Source organism: Nerophis ophidion, linkage group LG18 (assembly GCF_033978795.1).
Source record: "Nerophis ophidion isolate RoL-2023_Sa linkage group LG18, RoL_Noph_v1.0, whole genome shotgun sequence".
Classification (NCBI taxonomy): Eukaryota; Metazoa; Chordata; class Actinopteri; order Syngnathiformes; family Syngnathidae; genus Nerophis; species Nerophis ophidion.
The window spans coordinates 28,575,236-28,595,450 of NC_084628.1; the positions used below are offsets into that span (position 1 = coordinate 28,575,236).

The 20,215-nt window shown below is 40.5% G+C and overlaps 1 protein-coding gene across 1 annotated transcript in view; it reads right to left on the reverse strand.

Moving 5' to 3' along the window:
* ryr1b (ryanodine receptor 1b (skeletal)) overlaps positions 1–16,906 on the reverse strand; it is a 230,498-nt gene extending 213,592 nt beyond the window's left edge. The window contains 1 exon segment of the mRNA XM_061877905.1: positions 16,687–16,906. Within this exon segment, the coding sequence (XP_061733889.1) occupies positions 16,687–16,734 (48 nt within the window). The 5' untranslated portion in view covers positions 16,735–16,906.
* Between the last annotated feature and the right edge of the window lie 3,309 nt (positions 16,907–20,215).

Genomic DNA, 20,215 nt, shown 5'->3' on the forward strand with positions numbered 1-20,215 from the left:
TGACCAAACGTGTTCCAGGACTCGGACTAAAGCTGATCAATCAGCACAGAAGGTCCTCCAGCTGCAAGTCCCAGCTATTCATGTTGCCCTCCTGATGTAATTTTGCAGTTATCGGTACGGTACAGTGGCTGACAGGGAACAACTCTCCAAAAGTAGAAAGTCAATGAAACACATGCACTGAGGTAGTGGGAGGTGCCGTAGTCAGCCACACCTCCATCAGTCTACCTCCGTGCCACTGTGGTTACAAAGGTAGCTTACCACCATCAATGTGTGGATGTGGAGTGAATGAAAGATTGGCTTTTCAGTTATCAATAAATCTAATCCATTATGAAGTGAATTACATTTATATAGTGCTTTTTCTCTACAGACTCAAAGCACTTGATATCATGGAAGCCATTGTCTACATCTCTAAGCTACTAGTGTGGGTGGAACTGGGGGAAGGTGGGTAAAGTGTCTTGCCCAATGACACAACGGCAGTGACGAGAATAGCGGAAGTGGGAATCGAATATGGAACTTTCAAGCTGCTGGCACTGCCGGTCTACCAACCAAGCTATGCCGCCCTCATCCATTCATCCATTTTCTTATCAGAGGTCAGGTCACGGGGGCAGCAGCCTAAGTAGAGAAGCCCAGACTTCCGTCTCCCCAGCCACTTCGTCCAGCTCCTCCCGGGGGATCCCAAGGCGTTCCTAGGCCAGCCGGGAGAAATAGTCCTACCAATGTGTCCTGGATCTTCCCCTTCGCCTCCTACCGGTCGGACGTGCCCTAAACACCTCGCAAGGGTTGCGTTCGTGTAGCATCCTGACCAGATGCCCGAACCACCTCATCTGGCTCCTCTCGATGTGGAGGAGCAGCGGCTTTACTTTGAGCTCCTCCCGGATGACGGTGCTTCTCCCCTTATCTCTAAGGGAGAACCCCGCCACCCAGCGGAGGAAACTTATTTCGGTCATTATTATTATTATTAACATCAAATTATGCCGATAATGAGCCAGGCTATCCGGACCTTAAAAAGGCTAGCCAGAAGTTAGTTAAGCCATCAGAAAGTTAGCCAAGCTAGCCGATAGTGAACCAGGCGAGCCAGAATTCACTCAGACTAGCCTGAATACATCCAGACTAGCCAGAGGTTTGGCAGGCTTTGCCAGGCTATTCAGAAGTCGGCCAGGCTATCCGTAAGTAAGCCAGGCAAGCTGGAAGTCAGTCAGGCTAGCAAAGAGTCCACACGGCTTGGCCAAGCTGGCCAGAAGTAAGCCAGGCTAGCCGGATGTCAGCCTGGCAAGCTGCAAGTCAGCTAGGCAAGCTTGAGGCCAGCCAGGTGAGCCAGAAGCCAGCCAGGCTAGCCAGAGGTTAGCCAGGCCAGCCAGAAGTCTGCCAGGCTAGCCAGAAGTCTGCCAGGCCAAAAGTTTGCCAGGCTAGCAGGAAATAAACCGGGCCAACAAGAAGTCTACCAGGTTAGCCAGAAGTCTGCCAGGCCGAAAGTTTGCCAGGCTAGCGGGAAATAAACTAGGCTAACAAGAAGTCTGTCAGGCTCGCCAAAAGTTAGATAGTGAGCCAGAATTTAGCCAGACTAGCAAGAAGTAAGCCAGGGTAGTTGAAATTCACCTCGACCAGCCGGGATTCACCCACATTACCCGGAAGTCAGCCAAGCTAGCTGGAGGTCGGCCTGGCTACCGGGAAGTCGGCCAGGCTAGACGAGGCTAGGCAGAAGTCGGCCAGGCAAGCTAGAAGTCTGCAAGGCCAGACTTTAGCGAGACTGGCAGGAAGTTAGCCGGGCTAGTTGGAATTTACCAAGACTAAACGGAAGTCAGCCAGGCTAGCTGGAAGTCGGGCATATTAGTCAACCAAGCTAGTTGGAAGTCTGCCAGGTCAGAAATTTCCCAGGCTAGCTGCGTGGAGCAAACACAAAGGTTCTGATAGCACGTAGCTTTAGCAGCTTGGTGGCAGACAAGACACCAGCACCTGTTTTTTCTGTCAAGGCCCAGCACAGACGCAACAACAGGTGCGTGCCTGTCTTTAAACCTGTTCATCTGCCGGGCTCAACACTTGTAAAGCCCGGCTTTGCCATGGCGATCCTTAGGATCAGGCCAGCTTCCACGTCTCAGTGGAGTTAAAACCCAGAATGAGTTTGTTAGCTTTCAAAGCCGGAAAAAGCGCAGCTAAAGTGAGCGTCTGCGTGTTAAATGGCCGGGGGTCGGTGCTGGAGATTAGTACGTGTATTTCTTGCTCAATGGGGATCAAAACACACACACGATCACGTTGTCATACACCCATTATTATTTTTTAGACCATGACTCAACATTAAGTGCACAATCTAAAAGATCCAAAACAATACTTCTTTTAAAGAACGCTGCCTTTACATACTCATGACTTTGAGGTATTATGTAACAATAATTCTAAGTGTGTTGCATCACAGTAAGGAAAGTGTCTTGCTGATTGTATTGTACCATATGTCCCAGGACAGAAATCGTCATTCTAAGAACTCTGGCTTATTAATGATTCCCAGAGCCCCAAAAAAGTCGGGCTACAGTACTCTGGAATTTTCTACCGCTAACAGTTAGAAAAGCTACCTCAATAGAAGCATTTAAGTCCCATCTTAAAAGTAATTTATACACCCTAGCCTTTAAATAGACTCCTTTATAGACCAGTTGATCTGCCGTCTCGCTTTTCTGCCATTGGAGAGTTTATCAGGTGGCCACGGAACAGTTTCCAAGGAGGACGCGCTAGCTGTTCCAGGTCGGGACCCGGGGTGGACCACTCCTCTGTGCATCAGACTGACAGACTTCTTGCCAGATGTGACCAATCAAAGTCTAAGACCAGATGTGACCAATCTAAGTCTAAGACTAAATGTGACCAATGTAAGTCTTAGACTAGACCTGACCAATCAAAGTCTTAGACTAGACCTGACCAATCAAAGTCTAAGACTAGATGTGACCAATCAAAGTCTAAGACCAGATGTGACCAATATAAGTCTAAGACTAGATGTGACCAATCAAAGTCTAAGACTAGATGTGACCAATCTAAGTCTAAGACTAAATGTGACCAATCTAAGTCTTAGACTAAACCTGACCAATCAAAGTCTTAGACTAGACCTGACCAATCAAACTCTAAGACTAGATATGACCAATCTAAGTCTAAGACTAGATATGACCAATCTAAGTCTAAGACTAGATATGACCAATCTAAGTCTAAGACTAGATGTGACCAATCTAAGTCTAAGACTAGATGTGACCAATCTAAGTCTAAGACAAGATGTGACCAATCTAAGTCTAAGACAAGATGTGACCAATCTAAGTCTAAGACTAAAAGTGAACAATCTAAGTCTAAGACTGGATGTGACCAGTCTGAGTCCAAGACTAGATGTTAACAATCTAAGTCTAGCCTTTAAACAGACTCATTTTTAGACCAGTTGATCTGCCGTCCCTCTTTTCTGCCCGTGGAGTGGTTATCAGGTGGCTACGGATCAGTTTCCACGGAGGATGCACTAACTGCTCCAAGTCGGGACCCGGGGTGGACCACTCCTCTGCGCAGCTGACTTTTCTCCATTCAAGAGGATCCCCTGCTGGTCTCACTATGTTCTGGACTCTCACGTTATAACCCTATCCACTTGGGATCCATTGATACCTTTGAGTGATACTACAAATTTGGGTATCGATACGATATCAAGTAGTCACAGGATCATATATTGGTCATAATTAAAGTTCTCAAGTGTCCATAATTCGCAAATTTTTAAACAATAACAAAAATGACAAAACTGATGATAATAAATATCAATGAAATCATCGACTATATACGGCTCTTGAACTTGGTATCGTTACAGTCGATATTTGTACAGATCCACCCATTTGTTTACATTCAGTAGTGCTAGCTTGCTGTTAGTGGTCAGTTATTGTACCCGGGTAGTGAGGCGCTACATTTAATCCGTTACATCTAGTTGAGTAACTTTTGGGATAAATTGTACTTCTAAGAGTAGTTTTTATGCAACATACTTTTACTTTTACTTGAGTATATTTACAAAGAAGAAACGCTATTTATACTCCGCTCCATTTATCTACATTCAGCTCGCTACTTGCTACTAATTTTTATCAATCTGTTAATGTTTTTTTTGGTTTGTCAGACAGACCTTCAAAGTACGATCTATGCATGCCTGCGTTTCACCAATCACATGCAGTCACTGGTGACGTTGGACCAATCAAACAGAGCCAGGCGGTCACATGACCGTCACACGTGGAACCCGACTTAAACAAGTTGAAAAACTTATTGGGGTGTTACCATTTAGTGGTCAATTGTTCTGAATATGTACTGTGCTGTGCAATCTACTAATAAAAAATTCAATCAATCAATCAATCAAAAGTGTGAAGGAAAAAAGACCCTTTTTATTTCAACCGTACTTCCCGTCAAAACTGATCGCACAGTTCCTGTCTTCACAATAAAAGTGCCGCTCCATCGCGCCTGCGCTAACAAAATAAGAGTCTCCGAAAGCCAGCGCAAAAAAGCTAGCAAACTACGGAGTTTGCCGCCAATGTATTTCTTGTAAAGTACATAAAAACGAATATGGAAGCTGGACGAATAAGATGCCAAAACTTTCATGTGGTATTAGACAGAAAGGAGGAACTTTTTGTCGTGGGACACCCAAAGATTCGCAGCCCTAATATATAGCTGAGATAGGCGCCAGCGCCTCCCGCGACCCCAAAAGGGAATAAGCGGTAGAAAATGGATGGATGGATATATATATATATATATATATATATATATATATATATATGTTATATGTATGTGTATGTATATATGAGGTAGACCACCTCGACTTGGTCATATATTAAGTCATTGATTAACGTTGAAAAACTTATTGGGGTGTTACCAATTAGTGTTCAATTGTACGGAATATGTACTGTACTGTGCAATGTACTAATATCAGTTTCAATCAATCAATCAATCAATCAAACCTACTGAGCCTATGGTGCTGTTAAGTTATTGTGGCTCAATTTGCCTTAATTTTTTTTCTTTTTATTGTATTATTATTTTATATATATTATTGTTTTAGTTGCTTAAGAGATATTCCTGGCTCTGAATTTGCTCATTGCTATTTTTATGTTTTAGTGCATTATTTGTTGCCGTAATCATTAAACGAACAAGTTACTCATCAGTTACTCAGTACTTAAGTAGTTTTTTCACAACATACTTTTTACTTTTACTCAATTAAATATTTGGGTGACTAATCCTCACTTTTACTTGAGTACAATTTCTGGCTACTCTACTCTGGTTGTGAAGCATGTTTAGCTATTCCTCATCCTGCAGTGATAATGAACTTGTAAGAAACTTACTAAATTTGTCGCCATGGAGGCGAAGATTAGTGATTTAGAAGTAGCTAAAACACTGTGGACGGACGATAACTGCAAGGTATGTTTATGTTCAGTGTTTATAGTTTCACTTTCATTGTTAATTTTTAAGACAACATATGTCTATTATCCTACTTCTGTCTCCATGTTGTTTCTGCTTGCAAGTGTTTTATGCGTGTAGTATACGTCACGGCTCAAAAAAAAAAGGTACCGTTGTTTTTCAAAGGCAGCATAATTAATTTTTTAAATCATTAGATAGTGGCGCAATAAGTATCATTGTGCTCCACAGCCAAGAAACACCACGGTAAAAAACTGATAAATGTATTTGTTAAGGGCAGTGTTCTGAAAATCACCTTTAAAAAGTAATTACCAATAAATTACCAATTTAATTAAAGTTAAAGTTAAAGTACCAAAGATCGTCACACACACTCAAGGTGTCGTGAAATGTGTCTTCTGCATTTGACCCATCCCCTTGATCACCCCCTGGGAGGTGAGGGGAGCAGTGAGCAGCAGTGAGCAGCAGCGGTGCCGCGGCCCGGAATCACTTTTGGTTATTTAACCCCCAATTCCAACCCTTGATGCTGAGTCCCAAGCAGGGAGGTAATGGGTCCCATTATTATAGTCTGTGGTACGACTCGGCTGAGGTTTGAACTCACAACCTACCGATCTCAGGGCGGACACTCAAACCACAAGGCCACTGAGACCTGAATTACCAATTCCAGCACCCCCAGTGACCATGAAAGGGACAAGCTGCAAAAAATGGATGGATGGATAAAGTAATTGAAGTACTAACAGGATTACTCTTTTATAAAAGTAATGAATTACTAAGGTGTGTATTTATTACGTTACTTTAAATAAAAAAAACTTCAAATATCTGGCATTTGCAGTTAAGAGACGTTTAAATGTGAGTACAGCGTGTGTGTACTTGTTTCCTAGTGACGCGTGGTGTCATCGAGGGTTTCAACGGAGCTGTGCTTGTTAGCTTTAGCAGTTAGCAGTGGCACAATTCAACTTGAACCTTTTCTCTGTGGTTAATAAGAGACTGAATGTGCATTGATAGCGGTCACATCTTCTTGTCAACAAACGGGGTATTGTTTGGATGGCGAGTTTGTCACTTCAATCACCTATTTGCTGCTCATTACTCCCATTGTGTACGTGTGTAGTTGTCTGTTGTGTGGCAGTGCGATGTTGCCTCTTCCTATTTGATATCAATTTCATTTTAGTGCGATACTGCTGGCTGCCTTCACCAGTTATTTCCTGCATTGATGACGCTGTCTTGTTGTGGACATAAAACCACATCAAAAGTAGCATTCGACGTTACATCAGGCTATTGCTAACAGCGTTGTAACGGACCTAAAAGTGATTCATTAGGTAACTCTTGACTAGTAAAAGTAACTAAGTGTTATTACAAAAACTGGTTAAGGTAGATTTACAAATATTGTGCACCCGCCGTCCGCCCGAATGCAGCAGATATAGGCTCTAGCATCCACCCGCGACCCCAAAAGGGACAAGCAGTAAAAAATGGAAGGATGGATCGGTGTACCTAATGAAGTGGCAAATTAAAAACTTCAAACCTAATGTCAGCAGTGTGCTAATTGGTCCGTTTTTATACTTTAACGTCACTTATGACAGCAATTAAAGATGGTTGTATTGAAGGACGTGGAGTCACTTTCCAGACAAAATGCACCTGAGGTAAATAAAACATGAATTAAAAGCCCACTTCCCACACACACACACACACATACACGGCCCAAAAGATGCTAGCAAGTAGGACAGTGGCTTCTCCCTCCAGAGTGCACACTTTTAGTGACACGCTATAAAAAGACGGTGCAATTATAGAGTAAAACGCAAATACATGATGAAAGTGTGTTTCTGTTCCACGTGATGCGCACACACACGCACACACACACACACACACACACACACACAATCTGCCACACATCTTTAACCGTCTGTTGTATGACAGCTACATGTGTTCATGTCCTTGAGTGACATACAGTCCAATAGAAAAGCACACACCTCCATACAGGAAGTAGATGGAGGTTATTTAAAACGTTGATACCATCAATGCTAGAATGGGCGAATAGCTAAGAATAATGCTTAGCATCCTTCACCACATTCCTTTTTTAATTGTTGCAACGTGTACTAACAAATTTGGGTGGGTACCGAATTAAATAAATGATAAATGGGTTGTACTTGTATAGCACTTTTCTACCTTCAAGGTACTCAAAGCGCTTTGACACTACTTCCACATTTACCCATTCACACACACATTCACACACTGATGGAGGGACCTGCCATGCAAGGCGCCAACCAGCACCCATCAGGAGCAAGGGCGAAGTGTCTTGCTCAGGACACAACGGACGTGACGAAGTTGGTACTAGGTGGGATTTGAACCAGGGACCCTCGGGTTGCGCACGGCCACTATCCCACTGCGCCACGCCGTCCCTAAGCAGTTAGGTGCAATTAGGTAATAAATAGGCACAGACTAAATTCCGTCTGTACCACCGGGTATCGATTCACGCAAAATGTTGCAGACTGAACACCGGCTTGTGTAAACTAAGCAATGTTGCAATTTAGAACACCAACAAAGCAAGTGTACTTTCTTTGGTCGGCGAAAACGTTCGGAAATGCGCTTGCTCGCTGCTAATTTACACTGGATTTGCCATAGACTTTTAGCATTAGCGATTTTACATGGCGATTTCAACACCTCCAAATCTGGCAAAGAAAACTACAACTGAGATTATTGTTACAATCAAAACGGCCCGTGCGTGATAAGCACAATGCCTACTGTACAAACACTTGGTAGGGCGCAACATAGCGCACTCAACTTTCTAGTTGGACGACATACCGTAGATCAGACCTTGGCAAAATACGGCCCACGGGCAACAAGTGGCCCGTTATGATATTCAATCCGGCCCGCCGGATGTTCGACATAATTTTTTTAGACCATTAACATCGAAACTGTAGCGGCCATTATGATGTGCAGTGCTGTTTTTAAATTACCGTAAGTCTTGGACTATAGTTTTACAAAATCTGCGCTTTCGGGTGTTATAGGAGTTATTACGATAATCTATGTCACAGCAGATCCGACCAGGAACAAAGCAGAGTGGGCGGAGTTTGTTTTCAGAGCAGCCCGCCCAAAACGCCTGGGTCAGAAAGAGATGCGGAAGCAGATTTTCACAAGAGAATATAATATTTTGTAGGTGTTTATTACACTTTGCCTTCATATTTTGCTGTTTTTTTTTTTTGCTGTTGTTGTGTTTTGCTTGATTGTAAAAGATACATAAGTATCAAGGAGCTGGTCTGAAGAGTAAAAGAGGAGCGACGTTCATATGTTGTTAATATTCAGTGTTTTATTGTTCATAGTTAATATTGTGAATCCCACTTTCTTTATTGTTATATACATTTTGGGTGTCTAATTCAGTAAAAAAACTGTAAAATTCCATTCTGTTTTTTTGAGGTTGTTTGTCATAACATTTTTAGAACTCTATCGGACATTGTGACCTTGGGTATTAGTGTTCCTGAAAAAAACCCTACCAAACACACATACTGTACAGCAGGTATTTTTTTTTACAGATAAATGTGTATATATAACTTATACACATGCACCTTGGCCCCCCAAGACACCATTTTTCTCTCAATGTGGCCCCCGAGTCAAAATATCTGCCCAGCCCTGCCGTAGATAGACTTTATGGTGCTGCCGTCTAATGTCTGGGAAGTGCAACTGCATTGCAAATGAGAGTCAAAGTTCATTAAAAAAATACAATTCACAATCAAACCATTAATGTTTATTAATACACACAAAAGTACCAAAAATTGGTACAGTTAAGTACTGGTACCCACACAGTGGCTTAGTGCAGTGTTTTTCAAGATTTTTTGAGCCAAGGCACATTTTTTGCGTTGAAAAAATCCGGAGTCACACCACCAGCATAAAATCATTAAAAAACAAAACTCCGTTTACAGTAAAAAGTCGTCGCAATTTTTGGATATGACTTTAAAGCATAAGCAAGCATGCATCACTATAGCTCTTGTCTCAAAGTAGGTGTACTGTCACCACCTATCACATCACACCCTGACTTATTTGGACTTTTTTGCTTTTTTCCTGTATGTAGTGTTTTAATTCTTGTCTTGCGCTTGTGGCGTTTTCTCTTTTTTTGTTATTTTCCTGTAGCAGTTTCATGTCTTCCTTTGAGTGATATTTACCGCATCTCTTTACCATGAATTGATTAACGTGGACCCCGACTTAAACAAGTTGAAAAACTTATTGGGGTGTTACCATTTAGTGGTCAATTGTACGGAATATGTACTGAACTGAGCAATCTACTAATAAAAGTTTCAATCAATCAATCAAGCTACTTTGTTTTTAATCAATCAAGAATATTTCAGTTGTTTTATCATTCTTGTGGGGACATTGTTGATTGTCATGTCATGTACAGATGTACTTTGTGGACGCCGTCTTTGCTCCACAGTAAGTCTTTGCTGTCGTCCAGCATTCTGTTTTTGTTTACTTTGTAGCCAGTTCAGTTTTAGTTTCGTTCTGTATAGCCATCCCTAAGCTTCAATTACTTTTCTTAGGGGTACTTACTTTTTGTTTATTTTTGGTTTAATCATTTTACACAATTTTACCTGCACACCGCCTCCCGCTGTTTCCAACATCTACAAATCAATTAGCACCGGCTGCCAACTACTGATATGGAAGAGTATTACACGGTTACTCTGTGAGCTTGAGACAACACCGACACTCAACAACAACACATCATTTGCAGACTATAATTACCGGTTTGAAAACAATTTTAACCTGAATAGGTGAAATTAGACAATCTCCCACGGCACACCTGACTGTATCTCATGGCACACTAGTGTGCCGTGGCACAGTGGTTGAAAAACACTGGCCTAGTGATTACAGTGTCCGCACTGAGATCGGTAGGTTGTGAGTTCAAAACCCTGCCGGGTCATACCAAAGACAATAAAAATGGGACCCATTACCTCCCTGCTTGGCACTCAGCATCAAGGGTTGGGATTGGGGGTTAAATCACCACAAATGATTCCCGGGCGCGCGCGGCCACTGCTGCTGCTCACTGCTCTCCTGACTTCCCAGGGGGTGAGCAAGGGTGATGGGTCAAATGCAGAGAATAATTTCGCCACACATAGTGTGTGTGTGTGACAATCATTGGTATTTTAACTTTTAACTTTGGTATTGATTCCCAGGTACCAGGAATTGGTACTGTCTCGATTAAAATGTGAAACGATACCCATCCCAAATTAAAAATATATACATTTCCTCATGCTTGGACTGTATATAAACTGTATATGATGAAAGAAAGGGAATCCCCCCCATGTAAATAAACGCAAAGTGTGTTTCTCCATGGAAAATACTGTAGTTGTGTCCACTTGGGACTTTCGGGTTATTTCAAAAGGTCTTCCATCACACCCCTCCAATTATCACATTGACAACACCAACACTGTGTGAGCCTTTCATCCAAGCAGACACTTTTAGTCTCATGAGGAGCCCCCCCTTGACCCCTGATCCGTCACCCCCCCACCGTGTAACTAAAGCACTGCGCTTATTAATAATTCACGTAGAGCCGTGCTGTACTTTCATCCTGAGTGAGTCTGCTGGAGCCCACCAGAAGACCACCAAAGGCCAGTGGACCGGGCAGAGTCACTACTCAAGTCATTTGTTTTGTCCCCAATTCCATCCATCCATCCATTTCCTACCGCTTATTCCCTTTTGGGGTCGCGGGGGGCGCTGGCACCTATCTCAGCTACAATCGGGCGGAAGGCGGGGTACACCCTGGACAAGTCGCCACCTCATTGCAGGGCCAACACAGATAGACAGACAACATTCACACACTAGGGCCAATTTAGTGTCGCCAATCAACCTATCCCCAGGTGCATGTCTTTGGAAGTGGGACATTTGCAATCTAAAATCCAATCAAGTGCGCAATAGTCTGCCAAACCAAATCTTCCTCTTTTGTTGCCAGATTTGCGTATTTACAAATGTCAACAACTTTATGCCATAACAATATAACGTTTTGAAAGTACTGGAGTGAGAGCGCAGATCCGCCACCACAAGCCCAGGGAGTGTGCATTAAGCAGAAAAGCGTGCAAGCAAACCTTTCTCACGTCTAAAAAACAATCTTAGAGAATCTCTTCTGTCATTTGGCAACACTTTGCACACCACTGCATTCATCTTTTCACCAGGAAGGCAATGCCTGGCCCGGGGAAATTGAGAAATTGGAGAAATACACGCACACAAAAAAACTAGCAAAAATAAAAAAATACAGCCCAAATGTATAAAGTAATGACAAGTAGCTGAAATGTTGACATCAAAAAGGAATACAAACATAAAGATGTGTCTTTAAATATAAGTTTGAGCCCTTTTATTAGCCTATTCCATTACTAATGACGTCAAAGGACCACCATATTAAAAGAATATTGACAAGAATATTGTTTGCTTTATATACTTGACGCCACTAATCTTCTTTTTAGAATGTTAAATACTTGACTATTGTTTTTATTTAACATAATATTAATCAGATATAATATTCATTGTCTGCGTTGATGTACTTTGTATACTCATCTCTTGGCAGCAGATACTGATATTTAAATTATGTTGCTCCACACTGATCTTAAAGGGGAACTGCACTTTTTTATGGAATTTTGCCAATTGTTCACAATCATTATGAAAGACATGACGACAGAGTTTTTTTTTTATGCATTTTAATTAGTAAAAATATGCAATCAAAAGTCTGCTTACAATAGACCCGAAGGGAGCCTCTCTATTCTGCCTATAAAGCCCTTAAAACAATGTCCATTAGTGTTTTATATACATGATGTAAGTATGTATGTAATGTAGTATCATTCATAATAACATGTAATACATACATGATGTAAATATTTATATAATGTAGTAACCTTCATAATAACATGTAATATATACATGATGGAAGTATATATGTAATGTAGTAACATTCATAATAACATGTAATATACATGATGTAAATATTTATATAATGTAGTAACATTCATAATATCATGTAATATTCACATGATGGAAGTATATATGTAATGTAGTAACATTCATAATAACATGTAATATACATGATGTAAATATTTATATAATGTAGTAACATTCATAATATCATGTAATATTCACATGATGGAAGTATATATGTAATGTAGTAACATTCATAATAACATGTATTATATACATGATGGAATTATATATGTAATGTAGTAACATTCATAAGAACATGTAATATATACATGATGTAAGTATATATGTAATGTAGTAACATTTATAATAAAATGTACATATTTTGATAATTTTAAGCATTAATTTCAAAAACGCATTACATGGTTCACTTTTTTTCTTCATCACTGATTATTCCTCACTGCAGACTTCATGAAAGCCTACAAACATAATCAAACATCACTTACTGTACAAGTTCTGCTGTCATTAGGATGCCAAGTGCTAGGATGTTCATATATTCCCGTTTAGATGAAGAATGACTCAATGTCCTTGCCAAGAAACGGGTCTTTTCGTGTCGTTCTCGCCTTTCCGGGTCTAAATTGGCTGTCAAAGTGCACCAACTTGTTGTAATACGTCCTCAGCCTTCTACTATCCAGGTGAGAGGCATGATTTATGATCAATAATAAAGTTTGAAGAGCGAGGAAGGAGCTGATCAGTCAATGTCAACATTGGCACAGAAGCTATAACTCCTTGAGCACTTATAATAACAATATTACCAATACTTGTTAATATTGAAGTCACCAAATGTAAATGGGCATTGTTGGCGTTTTTTTTAATGTTTTTAATTGGGTTGTATGGGGCAATAGAGGACCTCCCTTTTATTTACGAGTTAGAATTAGAGATGTCCGATAATATTGGACTGCCGATAAATTCTTTAAAATGTAATATCGGAAATTATCGGTATCAGTTTTATAATTATCTGTATTGGTTCCAAAAAGGAAAGTTTATGACTTTTAAAAACCCCGTTATGTACACGGATGTAGGGAGAAGTACAGAGGGGCAATAAACTTTAAAGGCACTGCCTTTGCGTGCCGGCCCAGTCAAATTATATCTACGGCTTTTCACACACACAAGTGAATGCAAGGCATACTTGGTCAACTGCCATACAGCACAAATTGAGGGTGGCCGTATAAACAACTTTAACACTGTTACAAATATGCGCCACACTGTGAACCCACACCAAACAAGAATGACAAACACATTTCGGGAGAACATCTGCACCGTAACACAACATAAGCACAACAGAACACATAACCATATACCCTTGCAGCAGTAACTCTTCCTGGACGCTACAATATACACCCCCCGCTAACTCCTACCCCCACCTCAACCCCGCCCCCCTCAACCTCCTCATGCTCCCTCAGGGAGAGCGTGTCCCAAATTCAAAGCTGCTGTTATGAGGCATGTTAAAAAAAATAATGCACTTTGTGACTTCAATAATAAATATGGCAGTGCCATGTTGGCATTTTTTTCTATAACTTAACTTGATTTAACTTGGAAAACCTTGTTACATTGTTTAATGCATCCAGTGGGAAATCACAACAAAATTAGGCATAATAATGTGTTAATTCCATGACAGTATATATCAGTATCGGTTGATATCGGTATCAGTAATTAAGAGTTGGACAATATCGGATATTGGCAAAAAAGCCATTATTGGACATCTCTAGTTGGAAAGCATTAAAAAACATTTATTGTGAACGATTGTGAAAAGTTCAGTTCCCCCTTAAAGGCCTACTGAAACCCACTACTACTGACCACGCAGTCTGATAGTTTATATATCAATGATGAAATATTAAAATTGCAACACATGCCGATACGGCCGGTTTAGTTTACTAAATTACAATTTTAAATTTCCCGCTGAGTCTTTCGTTGAACACGTCGGGGAACGCGTGTTTGTGACGTTAATGGTTGAGCGGACATTTTTAGCCCAGCACCACTTACGGCTAAAGGTAGTTTCTTTTCATCGCATAATTACACAGTACAATCGGGCGGAAGGCAGGGTACCCCAAAAGGGAATAAGCGGTAGAAAATGGATGGATGGAATTACACAGTATTTTGGACATCTATGTTGCTGAATCTTTTGCAATTTGTTCAATTGATAATGGAGACTATAAAGAAGAATGTTGTTGGTGGAAAGCGGTGGATTGCAGCTGCCTTTAGCAACCGAAACACTGCCATTGTTTCGTTGTTTGTTGTGAAGCTTTAGCGAACATGTTTCCCTACCACATGTCAACCAGCAAGTTTTTGGATGAGAAAATTGTTACATTAAGTCGGCTCTTACCGGAGACTTGTGCAGAGTTAGCGTCCTCCTGCAGCAGCTGTCATCTTGGCTCCTCCATTGGCTTAATTCTCTCAGAGACACTGGCGGTCACCGCACCCCTCCGACTTTCAGGTATGACTTTATAATCGCACTAAAACACTATTAACACAATAAGCAGATAAGGGATTTTCCAGAATTATCCTAGTAAATGTGTCTAATAACATCTGAATCGCTCCCACTGCACTCTCCTTTTTTTTTCTTTTTTCCAGTGCTTCACTCTAAGTTTCCTCATCCACAAATCTTTCATGCTCGCTCAAATTGAATAAGAAAATCAAATTTCAGTAGGCCTTTAAATATTGTACACTTTCAAAGACTTTTCCACAGAAATATTCCCATCGTGGTTTCATGTTGCCGATTCTAATACCGAGCATCCATGAATGAGATCCACCGATACTGTCGACATGTTGTAACTGTACATTTTTCTTTTTATTTATGTTGAGTGCTATTGCTAGTTTTACGATAGCAACACAATATTTGAACGAGTTGTTTATTCTCCACGTTTACATACAATTGTTTGTACAAAACGCCAAAAGTGCACGACAAGTAAACAAAACCAAAAAGTATCTATTGCTCATTGAAATCCTTTTTGTCCTTTTCATTCTCTGAATTTGTAGACACACAAACAAAACAAATATCGACCTAATCACTCTTGTATTGATCAAAATTATTTATGGATTTATGGATGGGTCTGCCCTCTTTATGTGTCCTGTGTCTGCGAAAACAGTTGTTATATCATTCTCTCTCTTACTCATAATAATCTACGTACTGTTCACAACTGATTACTTTCTGCTGTAATGCTGCTACACTTCGTAAACTTTACGAATAAATCATTTTGTCCCTTGTTTCAATCCAGCTGAGCTGCTATCTAGTAAGGATGGGGGAAATAAATCGATTTTTCCATGCATCGCAACTCGGACATGGGCGATTATAAAATCATTGATTGTTTACGGATTGTAAATAAAAGAATGCAGACAGTTCTAAAAAGTGCCTATTTTGGGGCATCTATGTTCCAGTTTTGCACACATTTCCATTAATTTAAAAGATGTAATGGAAATTAGTTAAACTGTTTTTTATTGCCAATGCACTGTTTAAAAGTTGCAAGTGATGAATGTGTATATAGTGAAACCAAATGAAATGTACAAAAATCAAAGATGCATCAATAATTCCCACCTCTACTAGTTATTTCCGCAAACATGTCTGCTCCAGCTTAGCATAACATGTTTAGCCTTATCCTCCGGTGATACTACTACTTGAAAATGACACCGAAGGTACTAGGAAAGGCAGTTTATTTTCCTTAATGGAGGAGATTATTATTAACCTTCGGGAGTGTCTACACTCTGTGTATGGAGTTAGCCACTAACTAGTCAAGCCAAAAATAAAGTGTCAGCCAGAGGGGATCGGCGTGTGTGTTTGCCGTTAATTCATCGGCATTAACGAGCACGTACTTTTTAAATAAAAATAGATTGACGCATCCCCACTTTTCCGTAAAGTTGCATATTTTTACGAATATGTTTTTTTGGATCAAATAAGTACAAAGGATTCTGGAAAATCCTACGTATCGACTAGAGAAGTTCTGGTCAGGTGAGCAAGACCTGGAAAGATCTGAGAGAAACATCTCCGCTTGCAATCAGTTTGAGGTCTTAAACTGGAAGGGGGCGTGTCCACTCTTGCAATGCCATCTCCCGGCAGCAGCTGTCTCCTGCGAGCGTCCAGCTCCGACTCCTCAAACCCGCCCGGGGCTCTCCTTTCCCGGGATAAAAATAGACGGCGGAGCGCACCGGGCCCTGTCCGTCTGCGCGTGCAAGCATTCGTGCGTGTCGCTGGCAATCAGGTGCCAAGTTGAGAAGGAATAAACGTGTTGGGGCCCTGATTGTGTGGCAGGGACCAGGAAACCCGCCATGAAGTTGGTGCTAAACATCCCATGATCCAGACCCTTCCGTAGGTCCTGGCCACCTCAACAACATTGACATGAAGAAAAAGTAAGCGGGACTCACCGTCCGCAGGAACTGGATCTCCTCCTCTCCCTCGCCGCCTTCCGCCATCCTTCAGCGGGCGTTACTGGCAGCACCTCCAGACAGAAGACAAGATCCTTGAGTTTTCTCTGCGACTTACTTTGACCTCCTCCCTTCTCCCTCACTCTCAGACTGTGACAGCACCCGTCCTGTGGACTCTCGCAGTGCCCCCTCTCACGCCGACTACCTTCCACCGACAGTGCATCCACCACCTCGGGTAGGAGAGGGGCGGAGCAAGGATGGGGGGAGGGCCGGGCTATAAAAGGACTGAGGGGTGAAGACTCAGAAGGGATGACATGGACAGCAAATTAGTGCCTCTGCTGGTTGCAGCAAGTATTGCAGTCCACTTTGCATTTTCAGACGCTTCAATTCATCAACAATCAATTACCCACCAGAAATGGAACATGTACTGGCTGCTCAGTACAATATCACTGTGTCAGTAAGACCAACTCTTTAGCGCCGCTCTAGTGGCTTTCTGGGGATTTGTTTTTAAATTATGAAAATGGGAAACAATGAGGGAAAAATATAATATTTTTGTTTGAATATGGTTTGTGTAGGAGGACAAACATGACACAAACCTTCCTATTTTTTAAAAAGATTAATATATTTGTGTTTACACTTCCCTGATGAGAGTAGGGAAGCGGCCAGCTTATGTCCTACTAATTACGGTGGACCTTGAACTCACCGTAGTTGTATGGACTGTGACGTAACAGTTTGTTTACATGTACAACTTTCTCTGACACAGCTACAGAAAGACGTGTCTTATGCCACTCCTTCTTTGTCTCATTTTGTCCACCAAACATTTCATGCTGTTCGTGAATGCACAAAGGTGATCTTTGTTGATGTAGTTGACTTGTGTGGGGTGCTAATCAGGCATATTTGGTCACTGCGTGGCTGCAAGCTAATCAATGCTAACATGCTATTTAGGCGAGCTCATGGGTTGGCAACCAAAATGTTCAAAGAGCCATATTGGACCAAAAATACACACACACAAAAAAAAAATCTGCCAAAGCTTCCAAAAAAAGCCTCATATAAAAGTGTTATAATGAAGACAACACATAATGTACATGTAAGTGTCTATGTTAGCTATATTAGCCTACTATCAAAATTACTTTAAAATTCTTATTCATGTGTTGTAATGAAGGCAACACATGATGTAAGTGTCTATTATTAATGTTAGCCTACTATCAAAATGACTTAACTATATTAGCCTACTATCAAAATGACTTTAAAAGTCTTATATAAGTGTTATAGAGAAGGCATCACATGATGTATGTGTCTATATTAGCCTACTATCAAAATGACTTTAAAAGTCTTATATAAGTGTTATAAAGAAGGCAACACATGATGTAAGTGTCTATATTAGCTATATTAGCCTACTATCAAAATGACTTTAAAAGTCTTATTTAAGTGTTATAATGAAGGCAACACATGATGTAAGTTTCTATATTAGCAATATTAACCTAGTATCAAAATGACGTAGCTATATCAGCTTACTATCAAAATGACTTTAAAAGTTTTATATAAGTGTTATAATGAAGACAACACATGATCTAAGTGTCTGTATTAGCTATCTTAGCCTACTATCAAAATGACTTAACCATATTAGCCTACTATCAAAATGACTTAGCTAAATTAGCCTACTATCAAAATGACTTTGCTAGATTAGCCTACTATCAAAATGACTTAATTATATTAGCCTACTATCACAAAGACTTAACTATATTAACCTATTATCAAAATGACTATGTGTTGCAGGCTGACGCAAATCTTTGTTGACAGAAATGTTGAAGTGTAATATTTATTCGACACATTTTTACAACATTGGAGAACATGAGTAAAACTTCTCTGAGGGTGAGGTAACTCCTGGAAATGACTGTCTAAAATGGCCAAAGGTATAGATGTGTGTGTCCGAAGTTAAAGGAAACGGCAGGCTGTCTTCTTTTAACAGATTTATTACAATCTTTGCAAGCTGGCTAACATTTGCTGTGGTCTAGAACAAAATGGTGATGTTTGCTATGGTCTGGAACAACATGGCATACAAACAACTATCAGAAATGCAGCAAATATTACGTGCAAATAATGAGTCATGAGACATGCACATATAAATTTAATACAGAGGACATAAGGAAATTAAATGAGCTCAGATATACCTAAAACTAGGCGTAATGATGCAATATGTACCTACAGCTATCCTAAATAGCATGTTAGCATGGATTAGCTTGCAGTCAGGTGACCAAATATGCCTGATTAGCACTCCACACAAGTAAACAACATCAACAAAGATCACCTTTGTGCATTCACGCACAGCATAAAACGTTTGGTGGACAAAATGAGACCAAGGAATGACAAAAAACCCAAAAGTGTTGGAGAAAGTTGTACATGTAAACAAACTGTTGCGTCAAAGTCCGCTTAACTAAGGTGAGTTCAAGGACAGATGAAATTAGTGGGACAAAACGGCGCTCTCCAAATTCTCTCATCAGTGAAGCATGTTAAATATAAAGAGTTTGGAAGATTTGTGTCATGTTTGTCCTCCTACAGAAACCATATTCAAACAAAAAATAGATTTTCCCCATAGCATTTTCAAAAACGCTCCAGGGAGGCACTAGGGCGGCCCTAAAGTAACTCCCTGGCTCTAGAGCGCGGCTTATGCCTCACTTGTAGGTATATTTAAGCTCATTTAATTTCCTTTACTTATGTCTTCTGTGTATTTTTTTTTTTTTTGCATGTCTCATGACACATTACCGGTATGTAATAATGGCTGCATTTTTCATAGTTGTTTGTGTGTCATGTTGTTCTAGACCACAGCAAATGTTACTACCCAGCTTGCAAAGATTGTAACAAATCCCACAGAAGAAGACAGCCTGCCATTTCCTTTAACTTGGACACACACATCTATACCTTTGGCCAGTGTAAGACAGTCATTTCCAGGAGTTGTATTAAAAGATGTGGCAGACCACTTTAAATGATTTGGAATATCACAATAAAATAGATGACGCAATTCCTGAAGGAATTGCGTGTGAATGCTCCAATGCTGAAGTTGAACTGAAATCCTGGATTTTTGGGGGGGAATCGTTGAAGTACAGCACACAATTCCCAAACAAGCTAAATATTTTGAAGTTGGAACAGTTTGAATCAGATGAAAAATGTTGAAATTCTGGAACTTTGAAGAATTTCCTACTGATTTCAATGGGAATTTCCCCAAAATCGGTGAATTTCTGGAAAAGCCGGAATTCTTTTGAAAATGGTAAAAAAAAAACAAAAAAAACTTGAATGGTCTGAATGAGTTGAAATGGTTGATTTTGAAATTTTTCAAATCGGTGCAGAAATGTTGAAGTACTAACATGTTGAATTAAGAAATGGTATTACAGAATTCCTGGAATTTCGGGAAAACCGTGAATTTTTCCAGTTAAACCCCCCCCTGATTAAGAGGAATGTTTTGACAGTGGACCGGTTGAAATGCGTTGAAAAATGTGGCAGTAGTCACCAGAAAAAAGGGTGGAAATAGGGC